At 39.5% G+C, this 12,133-nt stretch overlaps 1 protein-coding gene across 1 annotated transcript; it reads right to left on the reverse strand.

The window, feature by feature from the left end:
- Window positions 1-2,928: 2,928 nt before the first annotated feature.
- On the reverse strand, window positions 2,929-3,909 carry gpr34l (G protein-coupled receptor 34 like). The gene has a single exon (XM_063010994.1). The coding sequence runs from the start codon at window positions 3,907-3,909 to the stop codon at window positions 2,929-2,931; it is 981 nt and encodes a 326-aa protein (XP_062867064.1).
- Window positions 3,910-12,133: the final 8,224 nt, after the last annotated feature.

Below are 12,133 nucleotides of genomic sequence, written 5' to 3' on the forward strand. Positions count from 1 at the left end.
ATCCTACTTTACAATCCTGAATGCAAACAACCATCAGCTAGTTTTTGTTAGAACCTCCCCCACCCAAAGAATTACCTCGGAAACAGTGGCCACAAAGCAGCCACATTTGCACCGACTGAACATAACATAGTGGTAAAGCTGTAGATTGAAACTAGGTCAGTTTGATCGGGTATCGGTTAGGTCGGAAGTGTCAAAACCTTTTACTCTAGAGGCCAAATAGGGAACAAAATGAGGCCACAAGCTGAAAGAACAGACAGACTATAAATACATATTTTAATAATAAATAGTTTAATTTATTGCTTACAAAATCCTGACTAGGTTTCCAGGGCCTAAAAAACAGCCCCACATCACAGAATCATCACCATATTTAACATTATGTGTATTATTCAATGTAATCATCTTTTTGATTACACCAAACCACACTGATTGTTGCCAACAAGTAACATTGTTTATTAAGTTTGTTTGTTAGAATTTTAAAGTCATGTTTTACACTTTTGGTTACATTCATGACAGGAACGGTAGTTACTCATTACACAAAGTTCATCACTTTACAAGGTTATATCCAACACAGTCTTGGAAAATTTAGTGTCTTCAATTCCCCTCACTTGCATGTAAAGCACCCGGAGTAAACCCACACTGACACAGGGAAAACATGCAATTCCACACAGAAAGGACCCGGACTGCCCCACCTGGGAATTGAACCCAGGACCTTCTTGCTGTGAGGCAACAGTGCTACCCACTTAGCCACCATGCCACCCTGAAATTTTGTTTAATCTGATGAAAGATGATCAACATGTGGCTGAGCAAACAGGCAGTAAGTATAAACAGGCAGTAAGTACTGTATATATATATACTGTATATATATGTATATATATACTGTATATATATATATATATATACAGTATATATATACAGCCGTTAATGGATGTAAAACAGTAAAACTCAAATAACTAAACATCTTTAAAAGATTAAAAAATAAAGAAACAATTAACAAGAAAAATAAAATTAGCTATTTAAAGATATTTGTGAAGACATAAATGAAATATATGATTAAACATATACACAGGAACTAAAAAAACAGAACTAATCAATCAAACACTATTCTAAATAATAGTGTCGTAGTATACTAATATTTAGTATACTACATTGAATTATTGTTGTAATTAATGTTTTTTAAGACATGCGTGTATAATATTTTAATGTTTTACCCAACCTATCCAGTTATTAAGAATGAGAACTGTAAATCCACATTGAGCAAACTTTAATCTTTTCGTATTTTATATACCACAAATTCTGTTAAAGGGTTTTTTAAAAGGCACAGTTATTGATGTCCTAAATGTTACCTTTAACATCAGTACTTGGACATCTACAAATACATGTATTCACAGACGATAAAATGACAAAACTTGGTCTCAAAAATGTGGGAAATTCCTAACGATATGGTATTTTGAATAGGTCACATTTAAAGATACATTGCACATCAACGTTAAACATGATTCATGTAGTAACCACAAAGCTTACACATGTACTGCGCAACCCAGTCTGTGCAATTCCATCATACAGATAACCCAGTGCTCTTTAATGTTTCAAATTTCAGCCATAAGGAAAGGTTAGGAGTCTTTTTACAGGTTATAGGTGGTTTTTATTTTTATTTTTTTATTATTTATTAACAAAATATACAGCAGGTCCATTTTAATAAAACTATTTTCACAATTATTCACAAAATGGATGAACACCACATAATGCTACATGTTATACTATTATGCATCTAAATAGTAAAAATATACCTAGATAACTAACCATATATACTGTACATACATATATAACAATTAATATTTATATATGTATTAATTTAAATAGCAGAAAATATATCTAATGTTAAAACATCCAGCATCTTTTTGTATAAAAATATACACAATAAAAATTGACAACCCCTTAAAGATACCCTATCAAGGACAAAAAATTGCATTTTTAGTACTTCCCTTCTGAGAGTTCACATGATTAAGTCTTCATCAGTTGTTTTTTACAGAGGAAATCCAGTCTCATAAATGTAATTGCAGATTGTAATCAGTGGAAACTTCCTGATGAAGTGGTATATCAAAGTTACATTTGAACCACAGTGCTACAGCTTTTATAATGCATGTTCATCACTGAACAAGATTCATAACAAGATTAGTAAAACTTGGCTAACACATACTAGGTGACTAACCACAAAAAAAGAAATGTTAAACCTGTCATAAAGACGCAAGTGTTTACAAATTTAGGGGGAAATTAGAATTTTCAGCCATTTACAAATGTCATTACTTTCACAGGAACATAGGTAATGTATTCTACACATTCTTAAATATCATAATTTACATTAAGAAATAAAATCCACAAGCACAATTTATATTTACAATCTGTGCAAGGTTTTACCTTAAAGTGTAATTGTTATCACATTGTACATTACATGTCCGTGATTTTTGGCTGTCTTTAAATTTAAAAAACTCGCCGTTGCCAGCGGTCGGCTGGGTGCGATCTAGCGGGCATAATTGGCAGTGCCTGCAGCAGACACATTTCTGCTAGGGCGGGATGACCCGACTATGTGGATGGGGTCTTCAAACGCTGGACCCTGATTGGCAGATAGAAAGGCACCTGGTGAAAAAGGTGCATGGGTGAAAAAGGGTTCCGCCAAGGGCTGCACGCGGGTCGGAGGAGGCATGAGCAGCAATATACCCACCTCGACTGTAATCAGGGATCCCCCAGCAGCGGAAAACAAATTGACTATTGAAAAAACAACCTCAATCATATTCACATCAGCATTTTGTGTGTTTAATGCAAGGCTGCTATAGAAAGAAGGTTGAAATTAGTTTGATTGTTATTTTTGAAAACTTCCAGAAACAGCTAATAAAATTTGCCTTCTCAAAAATTAACAACATTCCCTTTATGCTAGATTTCTGTAATCGATCGATTGATGCTGATCCGCCTTCTGTTTACATCATACATGTTTTTAAACTTGCCCTGGATGGCACATAGAATCGTCTTCCTGTACATACTAGACAAGAAGTAATATATAATCGGGTCCAGGCAGCTGTTAAGAGTCGATATAAGTAGCGTGATCTCATTCCAGTGGTGCAACTGTTGCTTCCTGTTTAGATCCTGGATTACGTTCATCTGAGCCAGAACATATGGCACTCGCACCAAATGGTACGGGAGAAAGCACAGTGTGAATATTACTGGTACCACGAAAGTCTTCATGACGAGATGCTTCTTGCGATTTTGTGCGTTTGTGTCACCCTTGTTCATTTCCATAGTTTTGAGCTTCAGAGCTATATTTACATAGAAGAACATTATGCCCAGGAAAAACACAACGAAAAGGGCAACCACAAACAAGTTGATGCCACCCGCTAACTGCCCTTTATCATGGAAATGGAAGCAGATCTTGTCGCATGGGTGCTCCTGCTTGTTACTTACAAAAAACAGGCTGGTTCCTAAAACAAGGATGGCCCAGACAGTGTAGCTGGCTATGCGGCTCCACAGGGTCTTTTGTAAGCGGAAGACCCAGACTGCCTTGACCACCTTCAGGTAGCGATCCAGACTAATCAGGCTGAGAAAGGAGATGCTGGCATACATGTTGATGTAAAAGAAGACACCCACTATTTTGCACAAGAAGAAGGGTCCCTCTTTGTTGTGGTAGTAAATTCGCAAGGGCAGACACAAGAACAACAGCGAGTCGGCTAGAGCAAGGTGCCGCATGTACACCACCATGGAGCTGTCAGCATGACGCCGAAGAAAGAACACAAAGATGCTGATGGTGTTGCTAAGGAGCCCAGAAATGCAAATGACCAAGTAAGTGATGGGAAGAAAGAGAGACAGGTTTTGATCCTCTATTCCACAGGTATGATTGCTGAGGTTGTGTCCCTGAGACATTGTGTCTGTAAAGGACAGTCCAAAAAGACACTTTCAGCTTTCTGTAAGAAAACACCAGAAAACTTATTAATATTTGTACTTTACTGCAGTCACACATATACATCCAATCATTAACCTTCAATAATTGCTTTATCATGATGGTGGGTCTGGCTCTGGTTATTGTGCCAATTCACCACAGAACAGGTACACAGGAAGATGCTTTAAGGGGAGGGAGTTATATTTTTGGACAAATAAATACCATACCCATAAATATATCACTTATACACCGATCAGCCATAACATTAAAATTAAAATCTCCTTGTTTCTACACTCACTATCCATTTTATCAGCTCCACTTACCATATACAGTGTATCACGAAAGTGAGTACACCCCTCACATTTCTGCAAATATTTCATTATATCTTTTCATGGGACAACACTATAGACATGAAACTTGGATATAACTTAGAGTAGTCAGTGTACAGCTTGTATAGCAGTGTAGATTTACTGTCTTCTGAAAATAACTCAACACACAGCCATTAATGTCTAAATAGCTGGCAACATAAGTGAGTACACCCCACAGTGAACATGTCCAAATTGTGCCCAAATGTGTCGTTGTCCCTCCCTGGTGTCATGTGTCAAGGTCCCAGGTGTAAATGGGGAGCAGGGCTGTTAAATTTGGTGTTTTGGGTACAATTCTCTCATACTGGCCACTGGATATTGAACATGGCACCTCATGGCAAAGAACTCTCTGAGGATGTGAGAAATATAATTGTTGCTCTCCACAAAGATGGCCTGGGCTATAAGAAGATTGCTAACACCCTGAAACTGAGCTACAGCATGGTGGCCAAGGTCATACAGCGGTTTTCCAGGACAGGTTCCACTCGGAACAGGCTTCGCCAGGGTCGACCAAAGAAGTTGAGTCCACGTGTTCGGCGTCATATCCAGAGGTTGGCTTTAAAAAATAGACACATGAGTGCTGCCAGCATTGCTGCAGAGGTTGAAGACGTGGGAGGTCAGCCTGTCAGTGCTCAGACCATACGCCGCACACTGCATCAACTCGGTCTGCATGGTCGTCATCCCAGAAGGAAGCTGACGCACAAGAAAGCCAGCAAACAGTTTGCTGAAGACAAGCAGTCCAAGAACATGGATTACTGGAATGCCCTGTGGTCTGACGAGACCAAGATAAACTTGTTTGGCTCAGATGGTGTCCAGCATGTGTGGCGGCGCCCTGGTGAGAAGTACCAAGACAACTGTATCTTGCCTACAGTCAAGCATGGTGGTGGTAGCATCATGGTCTTGGGCTGCATGAGTGTTGCTGGCACTGGGGAGCTGCAGTTCATTGAGGGAAACATGAATTCCAACATGTACTGTGACATTCTGAAACAGAGCATGATCCCCTCCCTTCGAAAACTGGGCCTCATGGCAGTTTTCCAACAGGATAACGACCCCAAACACAACCTCCAAGATGACAACTGCCTTGCTGAGGAAGCTGAAGGTAAAGGTGATGGACTAAACCCAATTGAGCACCTGTGGCGCATCCTCAAGTGGAAGGTGGAGGAGTTTAAGGTGTCTAACATCCACCAGCTCCGTGATGTCATCACGGAGGAGTGGAAGAGGATTCCAGTAGCAACCTGTGCAGCTCTGGTGAATTCCATGCCCAGGAGGGTTAAGGCAGTGATAATAATGGTGGTCACACAAAATATTGACACTTTAGGCACAATTTGGACATGTTCACTGTGGGGTGTACTCACTTATGTTGCCAGCTATTTAGACATTAATGGCTGTGTGTTGAGTTATTTTCAGAAGACAGTAAATCTACACTGCTATACAAGTTGTACACTGACTACTCTTAGTTATATCCAAGTTTCATGTCTATAGTGTTGTCCCATGAAAAGATATAATGAAATATTTGCAGAAATGTGAGGGGTGTACTCACTTTCGTGATACACTGTACAGTGTATCACAAAGGTGAGTACACCCCTCACATTTCTGCAAATATTTTATTATATCTTTTCATGGGAAAACACTATAAACATGAAACTTGGATACAGCTTGTATAGCAGTGTAGATTTACTGTCTTCTAAAAAAAACTCAACACACAGCCATTAATGTCTAAATAGCTGGCAACATAAGTGAGTACACCCCACAGTGAACATGTCCAAATTGTGCCCAAATGTGTCGTTGTCCCTCCCTGGTGTCATGTGTCAAGGTCCCAGGTGTGAATGGGGAACAGGGCTGTTCAATTTGGTGTTTTGGGTACAATTCTCTCATACTGGCCACTGGATATTCAACATGGCACCTCATGGCAAAGAACTCTCTGAGGATGTGAGAAATAGAATTGTTGCTCTCCACAAAGATGGCCTGGGCTATAAGAAGATTGCTAACACCCTGAAACTGAGCTACAGCATGGTGGCCAAGGTCATACAGCGGTTTTCCAGGACAGGTTCCACTCGGAACAGGCTTCGCCAGGGTCGACCAAAGAAGTTGAGTCCACGTGTTCGGCGTCATATCCAGAGGTTGGCTTTAAAAAATAGACACATGAGTGCTGCCAGCATTGCTGCAGAGGTTGAAGACGTGGGAGGTCAGCCTGTCAGTGCTCAGACCATACGCCGCACACTGCATCAACTCGGTCTGCATGGTCGTCATCCCAGAAGGAAGCTGACGCACAAGAAAGCCCGCAAACAGTTTGCTGAAGACAAGCAGTCCAAGAACATGGATTACTGGAATGCCCTGTGGTCTGATGAGACCAAGATAAACTTGTTTGGCTCAGATGGTGTCCAGCATGTGTGGCGGCGCCCTGGTGAGAAGTACCAAGACAACTGTATCTTGCCTACAGTCAAGCATGGTGGTGGTAGCATCATGGTCTTGGGCTGCATGAGTGTTGCTGGCACTGGGGAGCTGCGGTTCATTGAGGGAAACATGAATTCCAACATGTACTGTGACATTCTGAAACAGAGCATGATCCCCTCCCTTAGAAAACTGGGCCTCATGGCAGTTTTCCAACAGGATAACGACCCCAAACACAACCTCCAAGATGACAACTGCCTTGCTGAGGAAGCTGAAGGTAAAGGTGATGGACTAAACCCAATTGAGCACCTGTGGCGCATCCTCAAGTGGAAGGTGGAGGAGTTCAAGGTGTCTAACATCCACCAGCTCCGTGATGTCATCATGGAGGAGTGGAAGAGGATTCCAGTAGCAACCTGTGCAGCTCTGGTGAATTCCATGCCCAGGAGGGTTAAGGCAGTGCTGGATAATAATGGTGGTCACACAAAATATTGACACTTTGGGCACAATTTGGACATGTTCACTGTGGGGTGTACTCACTTATGTTGCCAGCTATTTAGACATTAATGGCTGTGTGTTGAGTTATTTTCAGAAGACAGTAAATCTACACTGCTATACAAGTTGTACACTGACTACTCTAAGTTATATCCAAGTTTCATGTCTATAGTGTTGTCCCATGAAAAGATATAATGAAATATTTGCAGAAATGTGAGTGGTGTACTCACTTTTGTGATACACTGTAGGAGCACTTTGCTGCTTTTAAACACCTCACTGTCACTGCTGGACTGAGAATAGTCCACCAGCCAACAGCGCCCTGTGGGCAGCATCCTATGACCACTGATGAAGGTCTGGAAGATGACCAACTCAAACAGCAGCAATAGATGAGCGATCATCTCTGACTTTACATCTACAAGGTGGACCAACTAGGTAGGAGTTTCTAATAGAGTGGACCGTGAGTGGACACAGTATTAAAAAAAACTCCAGCAGTGCTGTTGTGTCTGATCCGCTCATACCAGCACAACACACACTAACACACAACCACCATGTCAGTGTCACTGCAGTGCTGAGAATGATCCACCACCCAAATAATACATGCTCTGTAGTGGTCCTGTGAGGGTCCTGACCATTGAAGAACATGGTGAAAGCAGGCTAAAAAGATATGTAGAGAAACAGATGGAGTAGTTGTAGAACTACAAAGTGCTCCTATATGGTGAGTGGAGCTAATAAAATGGACAGTGTGTGTAGAAACCAGGAAGTGGCTTTAATGTTATGGCTGTGTGTATGTACACCTTGTGGTTAAGGTGCTGGACTAGTAATCAGAAGGTTGCTGGTTCAAGCCCCACCACCGCCAAGTTGCCACTGTTGGGTATCTGAGCAAGGCCCTCAACTCTCAATTGCTTGAAGTGTATTCAGTCATAATTGTAAGTCACTGTGGATAAAGAACATCCGCTAAATGCCACAAATGTAAATGGACATGGGGAGAATGCTGACTTCCTAGGTCAATCACTGGAGGTGAGGTTTTAAACCAGTTTCCTAAAGCTGTGCAGCACCCACACTATTACCCTCACCTGCCACGAATAAATAATATTTTTAACATTAAAAGACATAGGTTGTCCGATGTTAAGCAATGTAAGTATCTAAGATATAGTTATATTAATTGATCTATTGATTTATTCATGCATTCTCAACACTTTTACTGTAAACTCTGCTTCAGTGGATTACTGTCTATTTGGAATGCATTCTTTGAAATATTTGATGGGGTTTGTACTCCTGTGTTCCATCACCTTTCCAATTAATGAGTTGTTTTAATGATTTGGGAACAGAGGACACTAATTATTGCAGTTTTGCAAGTGGAATCTTTCTCCATTCTCCAGATCTGGACTGCAGGCAGGCCATCAAGCACACGCATTCTGTGTCTATGATTGTAGCACATACAGAATGAGGCCTGGCATCATATTCTTGAAATAATCATGGATTCCATGGGAAAAGACGTTGCCTTGATGGCAGCATGTGTCTCTCTCTAAAATCTCAGTTTACACCACTGCGTCAATAGTACCTTTAAACATATACAAGTCTCCCATTCCTTAGGCACTGATGCCATGACAAATGTTGGCTTTGCATCATTTGCTGATAGCAATCTGGATGGTTCTCTCTGTGGCAAAGAGAACTTTAGAAAGCTGAACCGTGGAGACATCTGACTACAGCACATGTAACCTCTGTCTTTCAGATCATCTGAGATGAGCTTATGCCCAGAGGTGTTTCAGCATAGAATTGATATACAGCTTTCACTTTATGTAATAGAGTTTCACTTAACATCTGTGTTAAGTGACAATGGTTTCTGAAGTACTCCTGAGTCCATGTGGCTATATTTATCACAGTAGCATGACAGTTTATCATGCAATGCCATCTGAGATCTCAAATATCATGCACATTCAACAGTGGTTTCCGGCTTTGCCGTACTCGGACTGAGATCTCTCCAAATTCTAAATCTTTACACAATGTAGTAACAGTAGTTGGTAAAAGACTAAACTATTTGCAGTCTTGAATTGAGAAATGCTTTTTAACTTATTGGCTATCCTCCTTTTAGGAAATTGGGTTTGTATTGTAGAATTTGCAGCAGACTTTCAGAAGTTTGTAAAAAGAAAAATCTAGGTAGCTAACAATAATGTTGTCTAGCTTAGATACTAATTATCACAATTAAATGATAATTATTGTTTTTATTAGCTTTTGTTTCTTTACAGATAGCTTTTCAGGAAAGTCTAAATGCTCTTAAAATGTTTACTATAAAAATTGCTTTATGATGTCAATGCAATAATCAGTATATCATTATTATATAAACAAATTAAGTATACACAGATCAGCCATGACATTAAAACCACCTCCTTATTTCTACACTTACTGTCCATTTTATCAGCTCCACTTACCATATACAGTAGAAGCACTTTGTAGTTATACAATTACAGACTGTAGTCCATCTGTTTCTCTGCATGCTTTTTTTAGCCTTCACCCTGCTTCACCCTGTTCTTTAATGGTCAGGACCCCCACAAGACAGTGACAGTGGATCAGACACAGCAGCGCTGCTGGAGTTTTTAAATACAGTGTCCACTCACTGTCCACTCTATTAGACACTCCTACCTAGTTGGTCCACCTTGTAGATGTAAAGTCGGAGACGATCGCTCATCTATTGCTGCTGTTTGAGTTGGTCATCTTCTAGACCTTCATCAGTGGTCACAGGATGCTGCCCACGGGGCGTTGTTGGCAGGATTTTTTTGGTTGGTGGACTATTCTCAGTCCAGCAGTGGCAGTGAGGTGTTTAAAAACTCCATCAGCATTACTGTCTTATTCACTCATACCAGTACAACACACACTATGTCAGTGTCACTGCTGTGCTGCGAATGATCCACCACCCAAATAATACCTACTCTGTGGTGGTCCTGTGGGGGTCCTGACCATTGAAGAACAGCATGGAAGGGGGCTAACAAAATATGTAGAGAAACAGATGGACTACAGTCAGTAATTGTAGAACTACAAATAGCTTCTATATGTTAAGTGGAGCTGATAACATGGACAGTGAGTGTAGAAACAAGGAGGTGGTTTTAATGTTATGGCTGATCGGTGTGTATATATAATTATCACTAAGCATAGCATTACTATTATATTTTATTATGCAATCGGCACTTTGCAATTAAACATACAGTTAAAAAGCAGATATAAGTGAAATAATTTGCATCAATATAACAGTAGCTAATGTAAATAATCATGTAATGTGATAGTAAATACTATTAATTGTTACACTTACCTGATTGTTACTCTGTTTTAAAAATGTACCAAACATTACAAAATAATGATTTTAAAAACCTAAATTTACATGTAATTTTGCATTATATTTTTTAAAGGGTCAAAAAATTAACATTGCTTACTAATTTATCTACTGTATAAAAATAAGCATGGCAATGTATGTAAGTAAAATTAAAGTAAGACCTTTAATGAAAGCTGGCAGAGTATAACCATATCTAAACTAAACTCTAAGTCTTATCATTTTGCATCAGCATCTCATCTACTTCGTGATGTTATCAGCTGAAGAGATAGAAATGCTTGAACTCAAACCTAAATAGCAAATCATGAGTACAAAGCCTACAATTACAGCTATTTATTAAATATAGAAATACCAAACAGTAAATGTAAACATGTATTTAAGATATTAAGACCATGTTATAGTGTGTGCATTTACCTCCTTGACTGTCTTCCTTTCCTGCCTGATTGAAATGATGATGTGTATACCTTAGGGCAGGAAATTCATCTGTGCTGATGTTACACTGTGGTAGATTGTAGCAAAGCAAGTCAGCCCTCATAATTTATTGGAAACACTAACCAACAGATGTGGGGAAATGACTGAGTAAGATGCATCACATCAAACAATGAATGTAAAATGTTCATTTACCAGACTAGAACATAATACTTAATTTTTATTATTTAAATGCATTCCTCCTGTTGTTCCTACAGTTGGTGTTATGTGGTCAGAAAAAAATGTTCTTGTTTTGTGGAAGTGCAGTTTGTACAGATGTCAAAAAAATGGCATGCAAGGTTTGATTCTTTAGAAGACTTTACCAAATTTACTGAACAGATGTTGAACCCAAAATGTTCGTATGGTAAACGGTTCGTCAAGGGTAAATGCTGTAATTTATTTACTTTTTACTGCACATGATGAGCCCTCTGTTGTGTCCAAATTTTTCTCGATTTGATTTGTCTGTTCATAAATTATTATTACAAAAAGTTTAAGGATCACCCAGGTTCAATACTGTCTTGGATTTAGTTTTGGCTAGTTATATGAGTTTTTAAATGCTCTTCCAGGCTGCTTTGTGACTTCTTAGATGAGCTGTTACTGAGCCCCTAGAGAATTTTAGGTCAGGACATTCACGCATTGGTAGATTTACAAATGTTGATGGCTTTTAGTGTGGTTTGGTGGTTAAATGTGGTAGCTTGACAGCTAACAATAACATTGCGGGGGAAAAAGTTGGTTTACAAGGTGGCTGCCTAGCATTGTTTAATCAGCTAAACATATATAGACCCTGCAAATCAAAACACTGATTTTCTAATCTGTACTGTGTGGTAATATTTTACATAGCATAACTGGTAAAGGTAAGACATAAAATCAATACAGAAAACAACACTGCAAACTTGTACTGGTACCAAAACTGTTCCTGCTTGTGACCCACTTTTTGGTCTAAACCCACCAGTTCTGAACCATTTGTCTATCACGATGTTGTCTCAATCTTTTAAGACTCCAAAGGCATATCTAGTTTCAAGTTTGTCATTTGTGTAAATGTCAGCAGTAAGTGTCATTAGAAGCTTGTAAACGTCACTTGAGATTAAGTGCTGAAACAGATAGCAGTGGGGATTTCCCATAGGGGAAATTATAAAGGGAAGTTCAGACCTGTTTCTGCTAAAAGAGCATCAT

The sequence above is a fragment of the Trichomycterus rosablanca genome, chromosome 16 (genome assembly GCF_030014385.1).
Source record: "Trichomycterus rosablanca isolate fTriRos1 chromosome 16, fTriRos1.hap1, whole genome shotgun sequence".
NCBI classification, from domain to species: Eukaryota; Metazoa; Chordata; class Actinopteri; order Siluriformes; family Trichomycteridae; genus Trichomycterus; species Trichomycterus rosablanca.

Excerpts from the sequence above, each read along its gene's own strand:
- gpr34l (XM_063010994.1), bottom strand. The coding sequence starts at position 3,909 with ATGTCTCAGGGACACAACCTCAGCAATCATACCTGTGGAATAGAGGAT.